Source organism: Mixophyes fleayi, chromosome 6, assembly GCF_038048845.1.
Source record: "Mixophyes fleayi isolate aMixFle1 chromosome 6, aMixFle1.hap1, whole genome shotgun sequence".
Lineage (NCBI taxonomy): Eukaryota > Metazoa > Chordata > Amphibia > Anura > Limnodynastidae > Mixophyes > Mixophyes fleayi.
This window is the reverse complement of record NC_134407.1, coordinates 151196374-151221069: the sequence shown is the minus strand read 5'-3', so window position 1 is coordinate 151221069 and position 24696 is coordinate 151196374. Positions and strand designations below refer to the sequence as shown.

Sequence of the window (24696 nt, the reverse complement as noted above, 5' to 3'; positions counted from 1 at the left end):
TGCCAAAATGTTCTGCAAATAGTTTTGTGGAAGTGAAAGGAAAAAAGGGATGAATAATAAGGCTAAAACCTGAAGGACATGTTGAAGGAGACAAATAAATTGCAGACTGCCAAAATAAGTATTTTTACTAATAATGTGGGGCACACAAATCTGAAAGCAGAATACAGAATGAATCATAATCTAAAGTCAAAAACCATCTTGGAATTATAGTGTCAGATGATATGAATGTAAGCAAGCAGTGCAGTCAGTGAACAAAGCCAGTACAATACTTGGTTATATAGGAAAAGGTATTTTATTGCCACCATTTTATGAGTCACTGGCAAGATCACAAGTTCTCTGGAGTCCCTATCTTCAAAATAAAATAATTCAAACCATGGCTACTAAAATGGTGAATGTTGCAAAACTTATCAGGAAAGACTTTTAGAACAAATGATGTACAGTTCAGCGACAAAGGTGATCTGATAAAAATATATATATCTGGTGCAACCCTGCCTTCACACCCGGTCTCTCCCGCCCAATGCACAGCAAATGGGCAGGAGGAGGCATACTACTCCTCAACCATATCGCCAAGACTGCATCTTTCGCACAATTTTCTGACCTAGCAAAACACTGTGGATTTTCAATGGGACAGTTCCATCAATATCTGCAGGTCAGGCACTTCCATCGGGTTGGGTACTAATGATTGAGTAGCGGAAATCCGACATCACTTTTTTCGATAGGAGAAGTGACGATTTTGAAGTCTCCTACCTTCACCTGACAATGACTGGCTGGATAAACTGCTGGAAACAATCCCGGCCAATGAACACACCACCCTTTAAAAATAACATCATATTAATGTGCGACCCGCACATTCTTCCTATTAAGGTGGACAGTTAAGACAGCGGCGCGTGTACAATGTTTAGTGTACATTGTAGATGCAGCACTTCTTTAAATGACCACCTTAATAGGAAGAATGTGCGGGTTGCACTTTAACATGTTAGATTTTTTGTAGTCGCGCAAGCGACTACCACCACTTCCATCAAAGTTAAATCCAACTGTCGCCTAGACCACCCACTGTGTTTGAGAACCTATGTCTCTTTGGACCCTCCTTGAAGGGTCTCATATCAGCATTGTACAATGCATTATCGCCTCTGACTACAGAAGTTAAAGACCGTTTCCAGACACAGTGGAAGACGGACCTGGGGGGACCACTGGACCACGAGAACTGGTCTGATATCAATGAACGCTGTTCATTGACAGCACACTGCTCTATAAATGTTCGAATCAAAGAAAACGCACATAAACTATTACACAGGTGGTACTACATCACCTCCAGGCTCCGCACCATTTATCCACAGGTGAGCGATGCCTGTTGGAGGAACTGTAACCAAACTTGCACTTTCAATTCCTATATAGTGGGACTGTCCTAAACTATGTCTGTTCTGGACAGCTGTTCTTTCCTTTGCCTCGACAATCCTTGGTGTCTCCCTACACATCTACTCCGAAACACATACTCCTACCCTTGTCACTCCCAGACCACCCTTCTCATACCCACAAGTTTTTATGACATATTATCAGTGCAGCGACCTGTCAAAATGTATGCTTCCTGAAAAAAACCCTTCCCACCGACATTGCAAATGGTCTGCAGCCGGGTATGGCACAGCTATCAGATGGAGCATATGACCAGCATCCTGAGGGGCTCATCTGTATCCTTCTACAAGGTCTGGTCCCCATGGGCCTCATACTATAATAAATCTCTCCTACGAGTCTGAACCGATTTAATATTTGTGACTGGCTCTTCAGTCCAGAATACCATTGATGTGTATATATATCAAAGATTTTCATTCAGTTCAGGAAGGCAGCATTTTTAAAAATGAAACTGGAAGAAGGAAATCTGAGGTAACATAATGATAGATCCATGGTGGTCCCTCACCACAACTCCAGCATTTGTACAGGGGACTCCTACAGTAAACATGAAGCAAACATATTGCTATTGCTCAGACTGAAATAAAAAAATTGAAGACAAAAAAAACCACATACCACATGAGGGCAGTCTAGATGGACCTATAGATTATTTTCTCCTGTTATAATCTTTGTTGGTGTTTATCCATTTTTCAGATTCAGATATCCAGATGCCAAAACTACCACATCCGCTGCTGAATTGATCATACATGTAATAGATTTGATTTTGTTGTTAGCTGGATGCACTGATTGCCAACTACAATGACACATGGGAATCACATGCATTCTGGGTAGCCATTGATGTAACATAGCTTATTGTGAACCTTGCCTGGCTAGACAGACACACACACACACACACACACACACACACACACTAACAAACAGTTACCACTTGAGATTTACACTTTGACTTTGCGCAAAGTACTGACAAAAACTACATGGTGGGGAAAGTTTTATGTATTTTGGCCATCTGAGGACATCCACGCGCTCGCATACACTGACACCTAGCCGTGAGGGTTACATCCCTGGTCAACCACTGTATATTGTTTCAACAAGTTTGTTCTCTCTTTAAAGCTTTTATATGGTTCTTTAAGTAGAATTTCAGCCCTGACCAGATCCGATCTTTCAGTATTGATGGTTCAGCCTTGAGGCGTGCGACGCAGTCACGCTTTCCAGGTAGCTGGCATGTTTGGATAAACTTAATGTGCTTCTCTACAGCTTGAATTTCCTCTCTGTCCCAGATTTTTCTCTGCACTTCTTTACAACCCTGAAAGGAAGTAGAGCAGTCCACTGCTACTCTGCAAAATAAAGAGAAGGCAAAGTGCTTCTTCTTAACGAAACTGTGTGCTACATCAACCTGTGAAAGCTTTGGCTAGACACTGGTCCCATGTTGTCGGGCCCCTACACCGCCTCTTTTCTGATGTTGAAATGTCAACCGAACACTTGACCACTTGTCCCTCTGTCACAGAGGATTACTCATCATCCAAACTGTAGCTCTGTAGCTGGACCAGCTCTGAAAAGAAACATAAATGTAAATGACCAAGGTAAATGTCAAAGCATACATCAGACACAAAATTTCCAACTTACCGTCCGGATCAATGCACATCTCTTCCAAATTCTTGCGTTTGTATTCAGATAGTTTGCCACTCTCAAGAGCAATTAAAGTTTGCTGATCTTGGCAAATTGGAGGGTGCCCAAGGAAGTCCGTCAACTAATCTAGTTCTGAGTTGTTTAGGTTGAGGTGCTTTGGAAGCGTTGTTGAAGACAGCGTGAGGGGATGTTTGGCCCCACACTCTAGGGCAAACAAGCGTATGCAGTCAGAGTCTCTGAAGTGTGACAAGGCAGCTGGTCTGCCAAACATGTAGACATTTTGGCTAGCCACTCCACATTCTTCACACTTCTCTGTGAGAAGTTCCATTATTCCTTGCATGGTTGGTGTTAGCAGGGTGGGGACTTTTATCCCTCGTGTTCCCAAGATTTCAATTTGAGTGAAGTGCCGAAAGAGCTTCTGCTAAACCTCGGAGAGTGATAGGGCCACATCTTCGTGGAGATCCTGCTAAGTCTCACGGGAGACTTCTATTAGTCTGCGTTGACACTGGCCTTCCTAAGGCATGAAGTCTAACAGAGACCCCGGTCTTCACCAAAAACCGTCGCAAGGCAGGATGGGTTTCTCTGCCGGAGGCCCGCAGGTTCCGGCCCCTAGGTTACCCTCTTTACGTAGGTTGAGAGGCTGTAGATGAGAGAACTGGAGAGCAGATCCTGGAGTGGAAAAGCACGGCAGGATAATTAGCTGAGATTACACAGCACACCCGGAGGAATCCTGTCACGTTTCAGTGAAACACCGAGTTGGATACACAGAAGAGATACCACAGTCAGGAGAGTCACAGAGTCAGATACACTGATACTCTGGCAGCGAAAGGACTATAATAATGACACAGAGGAACAGGCAGCGGAGAAGTCAGTACGTATAGCCGGGTCGGATACACAGGAGCACATTCAGGTCGGATATACTGAAGCACAGGCAACAGAGAAGTCAATGTAAATAGCCGGGTTGGATACACAGGAGAACGAGCAGTAGGATAATCCAGTAGCAGTGATCAAACAAGGCAGAGGTCATACCCGGAGAAAACACCAGGTAAAAGCAGAGGATACTGTTACGAGCCGCGGCGGTGCCCAGCCGCCGCGACTCTCTTACCTGCGTCCCGGCCATCGCTATGGCGACCAGGACGTCACTTCCGCCCATGTCCCGGCCGTTGCCAGGGCAACGCATAGACGCTTCAGCGCTGCGTCCCGGCGGTGGGAAGCCGGGCGCATGCGCTCAACTATAGGACAAACACCTATTGCCTAAGTAATCTAGGGGCAAGGCTGAGGATAATCAGAGCCAGGCTCTGATTGGCTGGGCTTACTACTTAAGGCAATGAGGTCTGCTACCTCATTGCTGGTTATAGTTTCTGTTCCAGTCTGCTGACCTGCTCTGTGTCTTGTTCCTGTCTCTTGGATATCCTATTTGACTACCCGTGTATGACCCCTTGCCTGGATTTGGACCCTGCCTGTGTATCTCGTCCTCTAGCTTGTATACCGACCATCCTGTCTGCTCGTGACCCCTGACCCGGCTTGTTATCGGATCTGCTATCTGCTGCCGGCCCTTGACCTCTGCTTGGATTCCACTTCGCTTGCCTGGGTTCTCCCCAGCCGGTACACACTTCACGACCCTCTGTCAGTCTGCGGCCCAGTCTGTCCCCACCATCAGGGGCTCCAGTGAACACCTGATTGGCAGAGTAGATTCCGGGTTGTGTTGTGCCGGCTGGAGGGGTTCCTAACAGATACACAGAGGGAGAGAGCCAGATGCCAAGCTGTAACTTGTTGCTCTGACACAGGCAGAGTGTCAGAGCGGGCAAGATATAGAGCCATGTTGGCTAACCTGTGACACTCCAGGTGTTGTAAAAACTACAAGTCCCAGCATGCTTTGCCAATATATAGCAGCTTATTGCTGGAAGGGTATGCTGGGACTTGTAGTTTCACAACACCTGGAGTGAAACAGGTTAGCCAACAGTGATATAGAGGAAAGGAATTAAAATTCCCCGCCTCCATGTCACATGACTGCAGCCACGCGCCACCCGGAAGAACAGGTAAGTTTCTAACAGATCCAAAGTATTTTGTGAGGAGAAGGTAGTCAGCAATATCTTGGAAACTTACACTTCCCTTTTCGATTGAATAAGATCAGCTGTGCTAGGGTGACTTTTTCAAGCAGTGCACATTTGTCAAGCGTAGGCTCGGTGGATAGACCGCTTTGGTAGTCATTCTGCTTCTCATTGAGGTACAAGTGCATCTTTTTCACATCTTCCATGAAAGGTAAGAGCTAAGGCATGTTCCACTTGGACTCCTTAAGCGTTTTGAATGCAGCCAATGAGATAAACTCATTCCAACTTGCCTCATAAATCTTCCTGAAGTTGCGTGTGTTTTCAACAGCAGCAGTGCAGCCTTCCATCATGGCCCAGCACTCCACAATGCTCTGTATCTTTTGCAAGCCATGCCCGACCTTCAGTGCCAGCGAGGGTGTCTTTGATTAGCCTTGGTAAGCTTTGTGGGGACCTCATTTTTTTGTCCCCACTGCGACCAAGGTCCCCACAGCTTTGGTGTGTAAACAGGTCAATGTGCCTACAAGCATAGGAATGCAAGTACACAAACACACACACACACACACTGAGGCGCATATATATATATATATATATATATATATATATATATACATATACACACACACACACACACACACACACACACATATATATATATATATATATTATATATAAATAATACTTGCTTATCTATATCACTGAGCAAAACAGTCTGTAGTCCATATTCTGTCTCAGTATCTAAGTGTTTTATTTATTTAAATGTAATTACACTTATAATACTATGGGCTCTATTTATCAAATTGGAAAAATGCCCTAAATCCATCAATAACTGTTATTTTTAAACGGATTTAAGCTTCTCCCTAGTTATCAAAGTCCCCAGGCTGGTGATAGCTATTGGCAAATGCCAGCAGCGACTGTACTTGTATATACATTTGTATAAAAATGTATTATTTTTAGTTTAAAATCTGGAACAGGAAGCCCAAGTCCAGGCTTCCAGTTTAAGTACGCATGCACAGACGGTCCCTGCACTGGCCTGGCGAGTAGTAAGACTCCTGTTCCACTGCCACCCAGTACTGCCGCGGAGCTGAGCATCACTTAACTGCCCCATCAAACTTTTATGAATAAATTGGGCAATAGAAGATTTTCTATTGTCCAATTTTCTATTTTCTATTGCTGCAAAAGGAAATCTTACATATTGCAAGTCTTGATTAGAAGATTCCTATATATATTAATTGTGTTTCCTTTAAAATTTTATTTTCTTGAAACAAATCTTATGAATGAAAGAATTTTATTCTATCGAAAGTAAATTCTGCTTTCTCCTTTTCAGGGACTTTACCTAGAAAATACAAAAAGGAACTGCTAGCTGTGAAATTAAGAAACAGACCCAGCAAGCAAGAACTGGAGGACAGGAACATCTTCCCTCAGAGAACAGATGAGGAAAGACAGATGATCAGACAGCAAATTGAAATCAAGCTTTCAAAGTAAGTGTGTGGAGAGGCCTGGAGAGACTTTCCTGCTTGGAACATTTTGATTAGTGTGTTGCTGAGTGTGGAAGTGGCCAGGCTGTACAATATATCCATTGAGATGTATGGATAACGATAATTATAGTTAAATCTATGGGGCACACGCAAACATGAACTTGTCAGATATTTAAGTAGTGATTAGTGTCACAGTGGTAATGGAGCTTTAAGTACATTTAACCAACATATTAAATATTTTGTTATTTAATATCACACTTCATAAACTCTAATGCTCAGCAAACATAGCATACTTGCCTTTGGAATTGTGAGAAGGGAGCATATATCATAGAATGTGCCACTAGTGGCCTCCTGGGAATTCTAAAGCCAGGTGTGCTGTTTCCTGCTCATAGGAGTCTAGCGCAAAGTCCGATGTATATGTTTTCCATTCGTATCATAGTAACAGCCAAATTCAAAATACATCCTTTGGCTGTTATGAATTTGTTGTTATTTTTTTACCTTTTTTTTTTAGTTTAAATATAGTTCCCCCTAAAGGAACTATTAGGGGGAATATGTATGGGCCGAATAAGAATATTATTTGTAACTAGCCTGAACAATTGCATTTTGACTCTATTTTGTTTATTGCAGTGTTATGCATTTACCTTAGTGACATAAAAGAGTAAGACAAAGGTCTCGTAGACAGATTGAAATTATGATTAATTTGGGACACAAAGTGATTTAATAACTCATATTAATTAATTTCACTATCCCTTTTTAGTTATTAATATCTGAATTCCATCAACAATTGAAATAACTCATTTCCTTTTTCAAATAAAAAAAAAGAAGAGAATTCCCAAACCTGTAAAGTGTACGTTATTATCCCTTGGAAAATGTCCAACCTGCTTTACTTCAATGTCTTTTCTTGATTCTTCACAATAAAACTCTCATTACCATCTCTGCATAAGCTGAATACTGAAGCCCTTAAGGTCTTGCTTACACCATGTGCTTTCAATACAATTTATAATTCAAACATTCGGCAGTGTTAAAAATGTATGACAAAAACAAGTCTAATGTGTTCTATAGTTTTCATGTGTTCTGGGTGAATTCAATTCCCCCCGAATTTGTGCGGCGTTAAAACTATTACCGTTATTACAGTCGTTTTAATCCGGCTTTCTGCTCATAATAATGGCAATAAAGCGCATTACTACCGCCATAACGGTAATAATGCGCAGGCCGCGTTACTTTTACCCGTAACACGGCCAATTGAATTCTCTTACAATGCTGGCCTGAAGAAGCATGATGCTGAAGAGAGCAGGCAGGCTGACATAGGGCTCTGTTTGAAGCCTTTTCCAAATCAGGGTCTCCTTTTTGTGGGGGCTCCATTTTCAGACACCTCTACAATACAGAGGATAAATGTTTGTATGGGGACATCCACAGTTACGGTGATAATAATTCTCGCAATAGAACTCAAACCATTTTACATTCACAAAATAACAAAGTGATACAAAATAAACATATGAAAGAAGCAAAAGGGAGGGTTTGTTTGTGAAATTTTCACCCAACAGGTGGAACTACCCTTTCAATCAATGAGAATGATCACCAAATATACATTTGTTTAACTTCTACAATGTGCAAATAATTAGATGTATGTGTTTTAGGGCTTTTTATTTTTGGTATAATGCTTATATATTTTTTGGGATCCAGACATAACATTGGAGTCTGCATATGCATAGACAATGTGTCCTTCATCTGATCAGAATATTTACCAAAGATCTATAAGCACTAGCATAAACATTCTCATACATGTAACACAGTGTTTAAGAAGTGTTGGTGACTATTTTATAAACAGCATTGTTAATTGTGGGAAGTTTGTATATGGTGTGTGTGTGTGTGTGTGTATACAGAAAAAAAATGTTTGTGCTCACTAGATCCATCTCATACACAACAGGTGCAGCAATTGTGTGGGCTGCACCAATATTCAGCTTCTCAACTTGCAAAGAACTAATGACATCACTGAGGCATAAGTCACAAAGTGATGTTGCTAGTTCCATATTGAATTAATAGGCTGTATTGTTCTGAATATTGGTTTTGGCCATCAAGTTACTACCTCTACTTTGTGTAGGTGATACAAACTATTTAATGAAATGTGAAATAACACCAGAATGTGTACAATTACTGCACAGTGTGATTGGTTGGTCACTAACCCAGTCTCCTAATTGAAATTACCTGACACCACAGTATGGTCCCTTGAAACTTGCCTCTTATCTGCTTGTAATCTTTATCACTTTGCAACTGCAAAGTGTGTAGTGGCAATACAAATGAACATGAATCAAAAGATATAGTATTGGTTTTACCCAGTCAATAATCAAATGCAATGCAACCACATTTGACCATCAGCGGCGCCTAACCTAATGATCAATATCAAACACAGCGAACATTCTACTAACCTCTGTATAATATAGTCCACATTTTAGTGACCAGTTAACAGACCCTATTGTGGATATCATTGTATAATTCAGAGCCAATTCTAGTTACAGCTATACAATGCACAGTCCATTGAAATCTACTATAAAATTTAGAGCCCAAACTGGTGGTTACTATAGAATTTATTACATTTCAGCGTTAAGAACCAATACAATTCAGACCTTACTCTGGTAGTTACTGTGGAACCCCAACCGCTGAATACCACCAATAGGAGTGGTACAGTAAGTGCTACACTGATTGTTACGAATCCAATAATTGTTTTTCCATTTAGCATTGTCTGTCTTGGTCACAAATCCAGGAGACCAAGGTTAAAAATCACAACAGGAAACAAAGGGTCAAATTCGGGCGAAGCAGAGGGAGGCATTCTGAATTGCATAAAGATATGAGCTCCTTTTGTAAAGGACCTGTGGTTTGGTGTGAGGATTGACACCACTCAGAGAATAGGCGACTTGTCAGAACCATTGCTTAGTAAATATACCACTAAGTGTTTTATGGGAGTACATTTTGTGTAGACGGGGCTGGGGCTAGGTACCATCTAGTATACATTTTGTACACATTTTCTTTAATGGCTACATTAAATTGTTTAAGTTATCATAAATGCGCTGAGTTAAACATCTCACCTTAGCGGTTTTCAATTGAGTTGGAATGAAGTTTTTTATCTGGAGATATTCATAGAAGGAGGATAGGGCAAAGTCAACTAAATTGTGAAAATGGTGACACCTATTTTGGCACATGTATGTGGAAATTTTGGTGAGTTGCCTGGGGTAAACAGTGACACCGTTCAAACAAAGAAGAGGCTAGAAGTTAATTAGAGTGCACAATGATTTCCATTTATCAATTGTTGGGACATAACATGAATTTAAAATATAACCTTTATTAACATATATATAAAAACTGGTCTCTTAAAATAGCGCAAAATATAGTGAAAATATGTGAATTTGGTGAGTTAAAACTCTGAATGTGCTTTGACTTCTGTTTATCAATTTGTGACCATTGCAGGTTTGCTTGCCTTATTAGTGTATGCCAGATTCCAACCCAGATTATACTAGCTATTCTGTATCCCTCAGTAATTCAATTTTCATTATAGGGATTGTTAAGATATATAAAGAGTCTGAAGAATCACTCGCTAAGATTCTAGTATTGAAAGTAGCGAATGGGTTAGGAATACTGCATACCAATACATTAACCATATGTATCGTTCTTGTAGATTTGGGTTTTTTAGTCTCCTGTGTGGAGTATATATTTGGAAACAGTGACACCTTAAGGGGACGAGAGATAAACTGAGATACCCATTTGATTTGTGACAGACAGGCAGGCCAACTCTTATTGTATGGACTTCAGAGGCTGAGGTTGGTCTTTGTCCCTACGGACTGAAGAGTGACAAGGACACTGCCACCTCTCCTGTCACTGGAGCCTTTTAAGAACACTGACAGCTCTATTATTACAATTTCTGTTTTAGCACTGCATCCTGCCACCTCTCCTGTTTCTGAGTGAGCTATGGTACAGTAAAATGTAACTGCAGATTTTGAAGAACACTGCCAACCCTATTATTTCTATTTCAGCAATGACAAATACCAATGAAGCAATTGAGCTTTCCTCTTTGTGCGTTAGCTATATAACACAGTACAATGTGATTTCAGATTTAGAACAAGACTACCAGCCCTATGTCAGCAATGACAATTAGCAATGAAGCTCATCTGTTTCTGTGTGAGCTATAACTCAGTAGAATGTCACTGGAGACTTTGAAGAACACTGCTACCCCTCCTCTTTCTTTTCTAGCTATGATGCTGCCCAACTGCATTAGAGCCTGCCAAGAATCGTGCTACCTCTTCTGTGTCTCTGTGAAATGGCGGGCGGTACTTATAGAATCCAAAACTTGCGAGATCCGACGATGTAATGATGACAGTTTGCCTCGCTTTCAATTTTGAGGGCATGCAAAAGTACTGAGCCGGCTCGGCTCGGTACTCGAATCTGCTAAGTTCGGGTGGGTTCGGTTGTCAGGGAACCGAGCCTGAGCATTTCTAGTGCAAATAAATTTTTTATTTTGCACATAAGTTAAATACTGGCTGTTTTTCATGTAGCACACAAATACTTGATAGCTTATTTGTACACTGAAATTTAAAGTTGCTTTTAGCTTTCCTTTCCTTAATGAATCAGGTCCTACTGTTTAACGGCTATGCCTGGTGGTCATTGCCACTAATACACTGACTGACCCACAAGGAATGTCTGGCATCTGGGGTGTTTAGGGGCATTTCTGGTTAATAAGCTCTATTGCTGTTATTCCTTTAGTATTATTACTGTGGGCAAAGATGACATTTTAGGATTTTATCACTGCATGTAATCTGGGCTCGTTTTTACATTTTTTGCCTACCTAGGCTAGGTGGGATTTTCTAGCCCAACTTCACCCAAAACCCTTATCGATCCCAAACTTTCTGTCCCCATCCACCATCAAACGTATTACACAATGTGTCTCCAATTAATTATGGAACTAAAGTGACCATGGGCTAGATTTACTAACAGGCGTGTTTGGTGGCAGTTTGAAACCGCCACTCATCGCCGGCGGTTTAGTGGTTCAAACCGCCGCATTTACTATAGGGCGACTTGAGGCTTCAATTTAAAATGACTGGCGATGTGTGGCGGATTGAAAAAGCTAAACCGCCGGCGGTTTGGATGAAACTGCCACAAAACCGCCACAAAACCGCAAGCCAAAAGACAGGACAGGACAGTTTTAATACCTGCTTCAGAATGGCTTGATAGCTTAAATATGCTGTTTGAACTATTTTGCCATTCAGAACATTAGAGAAAGTACCATTGACATTTAAATTATGTTGGCAATCATTATTTATTGATTAACGGGCAAAATGAATAAAATATTATCTTATGAGGGAATAAAAATTTTTCATTATATAAAGGGGATAAAATTATTTAATTATTACATTATTTGGACAATATGTCATGACAAATTGTGCAACATAAATAATTATATCCACCATTAACAATCAGTTAATAATATTATATATTCACATTTTCTACAAAATATAATGCTATAACAGTGTCCCTTAAAAAAAAAAATATAAAAAAAAATTATTAAAAAAAATTATTTCATAAATTATTATTACATTTATTTTGTCCCTTTAGCAATAAATAATGATTTTCCAAATGATTAAAATATCAAAGGTGCTTTCTCTTATGTTCTGATTGACCAAATACCTGAAACAGCACACTGTTTGAACAATCTCGCTGCTCACAAGCAGCGCTTTCATTTTGGTCTATTGAATGGCGGTTTTCCGGCGGCTTTATAAACCCCCTAATAGTAAATCCGGCTGTTTGTATGTTGAACATTGTTGAAACCGTCATGGCGCTTTATACAGAGGCGGGTTTGAAAACATCATTTCTGGCCGTTTGGACGGCGGATTTAGCCTTAGTAAATCCGGCGATGGCTAAACCGCCGCCAAACCCACCGAAAGTCGGCGGGTTTACAAACACGCCTGTTAGTAAATCTAGCCCCATATGTTTGTAATGCTGGCAGGCAGAGACTTAACCAGACATTTACAGGTCCATATCAAGAGTTTGTAATATACTGCTCAAGGGTGAAAAAAACACAGCTGCTATGTTGCCCTCCAGTTCTGGATCCCATAGAAGCTTTACCTCCTACTACTATGGTGGTTACGGCTTTGAAGGACATACGTAAGCACTAAAAAAATGTAATAACATAATAGAGTATAGGGACTATATGTATGCCTTCCAGCCTAGACCAAGGCTCATCATATTCAGGCCTGAATGCAACTGTCTCATTTAGATTTTGCTAATTGAATTTGAGGATGAGACATAACATAGAACAAACAGACAACCTGTGTCTTTCTAGATGTTGTGGATCCTCAAGTCCCAGCATGCCTTTCCAGCCAGAGGCTGGAGGTGCACAAAAGCAGGAAAGACACATGTTGCCTAAGAATGGTATAAAAAGTGAGATCAGTAGGGTTAAAGCTGGGTACACACTACAGAAATTTTTTCCCGATGCAATATCTTTAACGAATTTACCAACAACTGAAAGTCCCGATCAGCATGCCGATTCATGTGTACACACTATACTTGTTTTACATGATTTACATTCAGATTTGTGCTCTTCATCTGTTATAATCATCGGCTGAAAAGATCGTGACTCTGCACACTCCATAGAGATCTATGACACTGCTGCTCGTGAGTGCATGCACACTTCAGAATTTGACCTCAGTCATTAATCATGTGATTGGCACTATAATCGGGTGAAAAACCTGTACCCAGCTTAAGAGAATCTTCTCTTTATTATTGTTTGCCATTCACAACTGACAGTTTTTAAAATGCTTTGATATTTTCAAGAGAAAACTTAACTGCAATGTACTGGATGTCAGAACAGCTCTGCTCACTCTGTTACAATGCCATAGTCTTACATCCTGAGTTACTGACAATGCTTTAGCATTGTAAGAGGAGACATAATATATTAACCCTATAAACCATTAAGCCCCACCACCCCTAGCACCTTAGGCACTAATCATGCCTTAAAGTAAACTTTCCATCGAATTAAAAATGTACCAAGACTGTCATCATCATCATCATCATCATTTATTTATTTGTATAGTGCCACTAATTCCCCAGCACTGTACAGAGAACTCACATCAGTCCCTGCCCAATAGGAGCTTACAGTTTAAATTCCCTAATATACACACAGACTAGAGTCAATTTGATAGCAGCAAATTAACCTACCAGTATGCTTTTGGAGTTCTCTGAAAACCTACCTATTCAGACAAGCTTATAATATTCCTCAACCACCATCTTAACCTCACTACCTTTAGCCTGTTACACAATTTCACACAAGACTACTACCCCCGGACCAACATTGTTGTGTGACAGGATCATTTAGCTTATGAGTCACCCTACCTTTGCAGTCTGGCTGGGCCAAGATGCAAAATGTATACTTAACCTCATGTGTCAATCTCCCATTATCCCATAGACTGTAAGCTTGCGAGCAGGGCCTTCTCACCTCTTTGTCTGTTTTACCCAGTTTGTTTATTAGTTTATTACGTTTGTCCCCAATTGTAAAGCGCTACGGAATATGTTGGCGCTATATAAATAAATGATGATGATGATGATGATGATGAGTGTGGGAAGAAACTGGAGCACCTCACAGATAAGGCCATGGTAGAGAATCGAACTCATGACTGTCTAACTGTACACCTATTCCTTTAAACATTGGACACCCACATTTATGGTGATGTAACCATAGTGATGGGGAACATGGCTTCATTTTGAAAATGTGATAGCTGAGTGGGTAATTTAATATTAATTTGAAATACCTGCCCAGTATTGGAAGATCTGATATCTGTTGCCGCTGGACATTCCAAAAAGACAACCAGTGTTTTTTATAAGACCTGACTGGCGCTTCCAAACTGGAAGTCCAGTGTATGAAGACTGCACTTCTCAGTATTATATATTTCACTGTGATTTTTTTTTTTGGGGTATACAACCCAAGACCCTGGCATGGATAAATACTAATGACAGTAAAGAGGCTGAGTTTAAACAATGCATTACTATACACATTACATGTATATCCTTGTTTTATGTATGTCCTGTTTCTCCTTCTGTACTGTACTATGGGCATGGCCGGATTAAGGGGGGGGGGGGCACAGGGAGCACGTGCCCCGGGCCCCCCTCTCTCCGAGTGCCCCCCGCTGATCGGATCACCTCACCTGTCACTTGGTGATCCGATTGTTCTCTTGCTTGTGCGGCTGTGTCAGGTCGAGGAGGGTCATGCGCACCCATCCTCCACCCGACAGAATAATGTCTAATAGATGTACAGCTGCTGCTGTACATCTATTAGACATTAATAGATGTAGGGGCAGAGGGGCAGAGCTGCGTGCACCTAACAATAGTGCACGCAGCACTGCCTGTGTATTTGTCTAAAATGATAACCATGTTACATCATAGGGGCCCCCCTATCTAAAGTGCCCCAGGCCCCCCAGAGCTTTAATCCAGGTCTGACTATGGGGCCTTACAAATCTACAATAATAATAATAATAATAATAATAATATGCAAATAATAACACTTGCAATTTCACTGTCTATGGCTTGGCACCAGATATGGCTTTACATATTAGTCTTGGCACCAAATATATTTCTCTCTGGAGCCTGCCCAGCAGTTTCCTAATACAGAGCTAAATCTGGGAGCTGCTCTGCAGGCCTATGCAGTCAGCTCTGGTTCAGTGAACATACAGCAAGGCAGGCTTTGTGAGGCATTAAGTGATAAATGAGGCAGGAGCTATAACAATATACCAAGTAATGCACATAACAAGCAATACGATTTCAAATCATCCACTATACCTTATACTACACACACCACTTTATATAATGTCACATCTCACACATAGTTAGGGTCTTCTGATTAGTTGGGTTCACCTTAAAAATGTAAACCACATTATTTAGGGCTGGCTGGCAAATTTTAGCCCAGGGGACAAGACTCGATCAGCAGCCTATTAGAAACATTTTAAAGAAAAAAAAATCCAGGTGGCGGAGTGACCTAGTCCAAGGTATCCCACTATGGGACCACCCTGCCACATTTCTCCCGCATCCTGCAATTCCCTTGCTAAAATGACGCGATTCACCGAGTCTCGCCCCATCCCGCCCTCTAGTCATGCCCCTCTCCCGGACGGCGCCTACTGAAAGTAGGCAAGTATGACTTACACAGTTAATATAAATCCCTGCATAGTGGCAACATTGCATTGTGGTCTCCACGGCAGATATGATCAATAAATCAGTGTACTAAAAATATAATCCTTGTTCACCCCTTGTTAAATTATATACTACTTTCTTTATGCCAGTTTAGGCCTCTATCCCCAGTTTCCACTATAATGAGGGATCTGTGTACATTCCTTATTTAAATTTTAATTCTGTGCTGCTGTATGCCCATGTACTTTTGTTAATTAATACGAATTTTTGGGGGGTTTGAGAGGATTACTTTGTTGGGTTAATGTTGTAGGCTAAATATATGAAATCCATAGGATGTTTTCATCATCATCATCATCATCATCATCATTTATATAGCCCCATTGATTCCGCAGTGCTGTACAGAGAACTCATTCACATCAGTCCCTGCCCCATTGGAGCTTACAGTCTAAATTCCTTAACATACACACACACACACACAGACAGAGAGAGAGAGCGAGACTAGGGTCAAATTTTAAAGCTGCCAATTAACCTATTAGTATGTTTTTGGAATGTGGGAGGAAACCGGAGCAACCGGAGAAAACCCACGCAAACACGGGGAGAACATACAAAGTTTTTCAATCCTACCTGTTTTTGGTAATCTGCGACTACAATAACAGGTTATAATTAGCCAAAGTGCCAAACAGTCAAATATGTCAAAAGTGGCAACCTACATGTGTGGCCAAATTATAAACTGATCTTGCTTTATTTTAAATATCAAGTTTGGCCTGTGTGGCAGTATTATAGACGGTTGGCAACTATAAGATCTACACACAATGCAGCTCAGTACCAGACATACAGTAAATTTACGTAAAATACAACTTAATATAAAAAAGCTCAAACATTTAAACATTTGCATATATAAAGAATAAATTGGCTTACTTTAAATTTAGGATCCATGCAGACAATGTTAGCAGCAAACTGAGAGGAGTGATATTAAGTACCTGTAAATGTAGTTTGATAGAATCTTGTTTTGCATGTTACCTCTGTGCTCTGCAACACATTCATATTATGAGGTCTACTTATCATAGGGAGAAGAGGGGTAAACCCAGTTAAAATTGATGTTTTCACTGTAGATAGGGCTTCTCCATATTTACCAAGCCCCAAAGCCAGCAATAGATATAACTGGGTTTCGTCAGTGATTACCTTTGCCAGCTGTCTTTTGTGATAATAACCAGTGCTCCAGTATTAATAATGTCAGGGGAGAAGGTGGTGCAGGGGGATAGGTGAGAGGGACAAAGGAAAGGATTGTGCAGGGGATAGGTGAGAGAGCGACAGGGGAGAAGATGGTGCCTGGAGATAGGCGAGTGGGACAGGGGAGAAGGTGGTGCCGGGAGATAGGCGAGTGGGACAGGGGAGAAAGTGGTGCCGGGAGATAGGCGAGTGGGACAGGGGAAAAGGTGGTGCCGGGAGATAGCAGAGTGGGACAGGGGAGAAGGGGGTGCCGGGAGATAGCCGAGTGGGACAGGGGAGAAGGTGGTGCCGTGAGATAGCCGAGTGGGACAGGGGAGAAGGTGGTGCCGGGAGATAGGCGAGTGGGACAGGGGAGAAGGTGGTGCCGGGAGATAGGCGAGTGGGACAGGGGAGAAGGTGGTAGCGGGAGATAGACGAGTGGGACAGGGGAGAAGGTGGGACATGGGAGAAGGTGGTGCCAGGAGATAGGCGATTAGGACAGGGGAGAAGGTGGTGCATGGGGATAGGTGAGAGGGACAGGGGAGAAGATGGTGCCAGGAAATAGGTGAGAGGGACGGGGAGAAGATGTTGCCGGGAAATAGGCGAATGGGACAGGGGAGATGATGGTGTATGGGGATAGACGAGAGGGACAGGGGAGAAGATGGTGTATGGGGATCGGTGAGAGGGACAGGGGAGAAGATAGTGCCGGGAAATAGGTGAGAGGGACAGGGGAGAAGATGGTTCCGGGAGATAGGCGAGTGGGACAGGAGAGATGGTGGTGCAGGGGGATAGGTGAGAGGGACGAAGGAGATAATAGTGCAGGGAAATAGGTGAGAGACAGGGGAGAAGGTAGTGTAGGTTGATAGGTGAGAGAGACAGGGTTGAAGAAGGTGCAAGGGGATAGATGACAGGCACACAGGGAGGGGGGATGGTGCCTGGGGATAGGTGAGAGGATCAGGGGAGAAGATGGTCTAGGGGGAAGGTAAGAGGAACAGCAGATATGAAAGTGCGGGGGATAGGCAAGAGGTAAAATATGACAGGAGAAACAGCTTAAGAATGGAAGCATCAGGGATGCAGGCAGCATTTTGAAAAAGTTAATAACTTTTTATTGTGATAGATAAGGAAAAAAAAGACACTTGGGGAAAAGGGAGATATCTCACATGAAAGAGACATAGAAGAGGAATATCTGAAGTGAAAAATCTGGTTGAGCAACCTATGGCATCCTAGTTCTTAAGCCAGGCATGCTTGGATTTGTAGTTAAACAGCAGACTAAAATTTAAAAGATGCCTCTATTGGTCCTAGAGGAGTGTATACTTCAGGCCTGTAAATACCCCAGTAGCCAATGTGTAAAAGGACTGCTGATGTGTTTTTTTTGTACAATTTGTATTGATTATTCAGTGGGTGCACATCTTCCATGGATTATTAAAAAAATCAAGGTATAGAAAAGATACAGTAGAAACATAAGGATGGTAGAGTTGGATTAACAGATAAAACACAAGTAGTAATGAAGGATGGTTGGGAATGCTGAGACACAGATTTGAGGGGATCCATTTGGACAGAGAGGGAACAAGTGTTTAAAAAACAAAATTAAACTATCAAATACTTATATTTTCCATACTGCCACATCTAAATGTCCACTTCGACCACTGATTTAAATAATAATATGTTTCTAGCTTCAAGCTTGGCAAGGAAGCAATATATATGTACAACCTTTACAACCGAATTCCATACACTGCTGAACAGTTGGCAGGCCTAACAGAGTTACAGCATATTACTTAACACTACCTCTATAGATAAATTGTGTAAGTAGCATTTTTCCTCCTAAACTGAGCATTCGGAGAATGAGAGTTAAAATCATGATCTAATTAAAATTCCACTTTGAAGGGCTACATAGATAATCTTTGGTACATAACCCAATACTTTATCTGTTATAGCAATAACAGTGCTGTATTTCCTTCTAAAATTTAACCCAACTTTTTAGTAACAAGTTTAAAATTCATTGACTTTATTTGTGAGATACATTTATAGTCTGTATTAAGAACATTTATGTTGTGACCTGCTTATTGGGGCGCAAAGTAAAGAGCATGTGCAAGAGGTTATTGTGGATCTAAACATGACTCTTTATTATGCCAGAGAACAGTGACTATAAGTGACTTTATTACTATAATTATTATCATTATTGTAACTATTGTTATTATATATATATATATTTATCCTGTATGAATATTGCACAGTTGAATGGGAGAATTATGCACTGCATGCACTGTTATACAGGAACACACATCATAATCAAATCGTTTTTCATGGTTACTAAGTAACAGAAACATTCACTATAATTATATAAGAACTTTGTCAACATTTTCTCCTGATCAACGGGAGAATTACCTTGTAGATACCTGGCTGCCCCGATCTTTCACACCAATACTACAAATACCCCTCATTTTCTGACCAAGCTGTAGTCAAGCTCCCTCTCTCTGGTGTTGTGGGTTTTTGGGGTTTTTTTTGTTAAAGAAAATCACATTTCTCTTTCCTACCATTGGGGGACACTGCAAGACATTGGGGTATAGTAGGTGGGACTAGGAGTTTAGGCACTTATTAAACTTGTTTGTTCCCCTGACTCCTCCCCTACTATGCCCCTCCTCTGTAGCTCAGACCTCAGTTTTTTCTAAGTCCCTAGGAGATAGGTCGCTTCAGTATAGGCTCCTGCCTATACTTGGTCTAGTGTTAGGTTTTTCATGGTTTTTTTTTAATTCCCTTTCAGGTGCAGCGCGAAACTCAATCCAAAGACACAGAGGAGTGAATAGCCTGTCGGCTTCCTTCACTCTGGGTCCTAGCGCAGGTAAGCAGCAGATTTGTCTAGCTTCCCTGGCACCTCTGCCGGCAGTCTTGCCCTAGAAACGAGCAAAGGGGCCATATTTCTGAAGTCTGCCTTTGAGCAGCTCTTATTTGGGGCACCAGATATTTTTAGTATATCGGCCATATAGCGGCCGTGGCCACATTAAGAAAAGGTGGCCGGGAGTGAAGCTGTAACAGCCTCTCCTCCCCGCCCGTCCGACATGCCGGCAGCCTCCCCCCCTCCTTCGCCCCTAGACAACGAGCTGCGGGGGAGACGGACAGCGATCGCACTCATCAGGAGGCAATGCAGTTGTCAGTGAGACTGCACGCACCCTGGGCACTATATCGCGGCAGGTCTCACTCTCACAGCCAACAGCCATATTAAAGATATGGGCTGATCGGCGGGAATCAGAGACGGCCATGTTAGGGGAGGATCTGGAAAGTACACTTCCACCTCTCCCCATCAGCTTCCTGGCACGGATGGCGGCCATCTTGGGACTCCGGAACGCACACATCGAGTGCACGCTGTTCCCTACTCTGCCTCTCTCCACCTGGTATTTTGGTATCGTTTTATCTCTACTTTTAAACGATTGTCAGGCTGTTTATAGCAGTTACACACACAGTCAAGACTACTGTTTTCAGGGCCCTGGGGCTGGTGTATATATCATAGGATTACCGATTATACAAACTTGGTAATTTCCTACTCTCCTGTGACATATTCTGCTTTTCAGGCAGATTTATTTATGTATATATATATATATATATATATATATATATATATATATATATATATATATATATATATATATATATATACACACACACACGTGTATAGACAGATTTTTTATATATTATTTAATATGGTGGCTGTTTATTTACAATTCCACATAAGTCTAGTAAACAGAGTCCATATATATATATATATATATATATATATATATATATATATATATATATATATATATATATATATATAATACCTTCTACTACACCTGGGCTGTGTTACACAAGTACCGTGTGTGGTTAACTTTTACACAGTTTTCCTAATATGCTTTATGTCTCAGGAATTGCTTCAGGGGTAATAAACCCGCTGTTACATATGCACTATATTATTTATGTGGCAGAAAAATAATATACAGTCTGATCCTGTGATATGTGCCCAGAGAATAAGGAACAAATTTATTCTGTGTCTCCTTCCTTAATATTGTATCATGTCTACAATAGGGGGCACTTCCTTGAGTAAGACACTCGCTGGTTTACAGGTACTGCAATATATATGTGCCAAAAATTATGTTATACGAACTTATTTGCTTACACCTTGCCTACCATTGCCTTATGTTTTCAGACAGACCCGCTGGGATGTCTGAGCTGCATTATATAGGTACGGAATGTAATTGTTATATTATCCTTTCAACAGCCTAGCCCCGAATGCCTCGGTACAGCTTGCGAGGCTAGGGTTAACAAACAGGTTGCTCCCATTTCGGTGTCAGCAAATTTGGAGGAGAAGGTCTGGCCTAAATCAGTGTCGGCACCGGTAGCCGAACTCATTAAGTTGACTTTATAGTCCGATAAGGTACGGGAGTATCCCCTTTCTCACGCTTCTATGCACGTTTACCCCACACAGCTGTCACGGGCACTAGGAGTCTTTGCCCAGGATATCACCAGATGATGATCTTACCAGAGTAGTGTGGGTTACACAGTGGTCCTCTGGTAGCAGGGTGACTAGCGGAACATATGACTCAGCAGATGGTGAGAGGATGCAAATAGAAAAGTCAATGACTAGCAGCAATCTGGTTAATGATTAGGTAGATATGAACACGAGGATCTTGATGGACGTGAAGAAGTGCAGGAAGGTAACAGGGAAGTCAGTGGTCTGCGTACAGCAAGTTGTACCACTGCTTATGGTGAGAGGACTTGTCCAGGTGCAGGTAGGTAGCCGGGAAGTCAGTGGTCTGCGTATAGCAAGTTGTACCACTGCTTATGGTGAGAGGACTTGTCCAGGTGCAGGTAGGTAGCGGGGAAGTCAGTGGTCTGCGTATAGCAAGTTGTACCACTGCTTATGGTGAGAAGACTTGTTCCAGGTGCAGGTAGGTAACGGGGGAAGTCAGTGGTCTGCGTACAGCAAGTTGTACCACTGCTTATAGTGAGAGGACTTGAACAGGTGTCGATGAGTGGAAACATAGAATGTAGACACTGAGAGCACAAGGAACTTGATCCCAAACAATATGCACAAGTCTATGTTGGTGTGGCAGGCGCTGCTTGACAGAGACTAATTCACTACTGGAATCCAGGCTAATAGCAGAAGGTCAATTAGCATATGTATCTCACGACTGAACAAAGAAGTAAACTTCCCAGCAGATATGCGGAGTAATAACACAGTCTCAGGGAGATAGAGGATTCCGTGGGTAAGTGGAGAACAGTCCAAGCGGATATGCAGAAAACGAATACAGTCAATAGAAAGTAAGCATACTGCGGTTCAGTTGAGCAGGCTGTCCACGAGAGGATACAGGAACAGCTGAGCGGTAATCAGGGTCCGGGTCAGCACACAGGCAGAGAACTTGACACGAGTAGAATAACGATAAACAATGCAGGAATCACTGGAGATAGCGAACACGAGTAGAACACAGGAGACTTGAAGCGGTCTGGAAACCGGCAATGAGTTGAGCAGGAATCAGCAGGAGACTGAAGACACGGAGAAGTACACAGGAACACCTTCAGAGACTCACAGGGAATGAGACTCAAAGATCAGGCTACGAGGTAATGAACACAGGTGCTTTAAATAGGGAGCGTTGCCTGATCAACCAATTAACTAAAAGCAAAGGTCAGAAGAGTTCTTAGGAACTGCGCATGCGCAGACCATCAGGATGGCGGGCGGCCACGGTTCAGGATAGGTGCTGGCAGGAATACTGGAGAGCTACGCACCAGTGAAGAGGCACTCACGGTCCGGTGAGTGACAACAGCTCATATCTGTCCGCTACCACAGAAGCGGCATTCCTCTATCCCGGTAAAAGTCCATCCAGACAAAGACACTTTTGCTCACCATCTCACATAGATGAGCATGATTTTATCTTTCACTGTTGTCACAGTCAGAATAAAGATATAGTGCATTCCTCACCAGAGGATGTTTATCTCAATCTTGATTTACTAACAAGAACATTATTCCCTCCGATTACACATCCTCTCACAGGGTGGATAATCTCAGCTTAAACATTACACAGTTCTAGCATTTGCGGAACACCAGTCTACGATTCAATCTGCACCCTAAGTCTAAGTGACACCCTATTTGGGAAAACAATTATAATAGACATGGTGTCTGTCTTTTGGCAAAAGCCAGGTAAACAGTTAATAGGCTGGGCAGATTTTCAACTCCCTTCCCTCTCCCGGCAGAGAGAATACAAGGGAAGTAATCCCTAGAGTTGACAACCCTGTTGCTTTTCAGTTCTCTTATTCTGCTATCCCCTACACAGAGCGGGGCGCCAGTAGAGGAGTTTTATCTAGAAAGTCTCTGACTAGAAGTGTCACGGCTCTCTGGTATATTCCACAATATTAATGTACAGAAACAATGATGCTGGTAAACTTAAATATTTATTGTGAATACAGGCAGGGGTGGATCTCAGTGGCTGAAGGGCCAGGCAAGGGATGAAACAAAATGTCCAGAAATAATATGCAAAACAAAAGTCTTTTAAACTTGCCAGGCTCCAGAGATGCAGAGTGAAGTCAGAGTGAAATCAGAGTCCAAAGTCCAGGTAATTATAAATAGCAAAATCCAGAGTTGTAACATAAACAGGGTTCCAGAGCTGAAACACATGCAGATATCCAGAGCTGTAACACAAACAGAGTTTCAGAGCTGAAACACAAACAGAGTTCCAGAGCTGAAACACATACAATGAACCAGCAGGGAATGATTGCCACAGGTCAGTCTTTATGGTCTGATGATCAGCAAAACACTTAACAGCTGAGTGAGGACACACAATCCACATAGCGGCCACTAGTGGTGAAAATGCAGAACTGCACCTGTAGGGACTTAGTGCAGAAAAGCATCAGGCCATAACAAGAAGAGTTCTCTAGCCTTTACTCAGATTAAGGGTCAATGGGGCAGTTTGTATACACCCAGCAGGGCCATAGCTGGTATTCATAAAGCCATCCAGCTACGGTCAAAGCAGTTAGCCACATGCTCCCAAGGTTACGTTCCAATAATGGAACTCTCATTTTGCACTATTACAGACTAGTATCCAAGGGCCTCTGGCGGTAGGTGTGCTTTCCTTTTATGTCAGCTACACCAGGCCATGACGTTTACGCGTTCAATCCGTTCATCCTCTCTTTTGCTCTGAGGTCAGAGTGCCACATTGCGCAGTGAGGTAAAGACCCATAGGCCTGGGGACATCACCCGGAGGTGGAAGTTATTTATCCCAACCATCTCCTAGCTTACAGCTAGACGGTTTCTGCCGTCCTATTTATACTTGCAGCCCCTCAGCAAGCAGCAGGTCTGCGTTATCGAGTTCGCAGGTAGTCACTTCGCTCACTCATTTCAGGCAGGGAACATAGACAGTTCCTGGCCTCAACAGGCATCATAGATGACTTCTTTCATGCTCCTTTCTGAAAGAGACACCGCTGTCTCTACCGTTCAGGTTGTGCAATAATTGCAGTGCAGGCTCTGACCCCTGCCGTTCGTTATCTTTACACAGTGCCTCAGGGGTTCCCTATGTGTGGCTGGTCATGACAGGCTTACTACGCACCTAGTAAGTCAAAATAATACCCTGTTTACATGACCCCCTTCTGAAGGCTTCATCATCTGGCTCTCTCACATCCAGACCTCCATCCAGGTCGGGAAAGCACACAACTAAGCTCAGAACCTAAAAAATAAATGATCATATACAGCGCTTCATACAATTGCAGCAAGAAACTGCCTTCAAAAAAACTGTACAGAAGTTTAT

The 24696-nt window shown here is 42.1% G+C and overlaps 1 protein-coding gene across 4 annotated transcripts in view; it reads left to right on the top strand.

Annotated features, from left to right (window-relative positions):
- The window catches only part of PHACTR3 (phosphatase and actin regulator 3), a 245832-nt gene that overhangs the window by 112031 nt on the left and 109105 nt on the right, over nt 1-24696 (top strand). For all 4 annotated transcript variants that reach the window (XM_075176787.1, XM_075176784.1, XM_075176785.1 and 1 more), the window contains one exon: nt 6406-6559. In XM_075176787.1, the coding sequence (XP_075032888.1) occupies nt 6406-6559 (154 nt within the window). The remainder of the gene's footprint in view (nt 1-6405; nt 6560-24696) is intronic.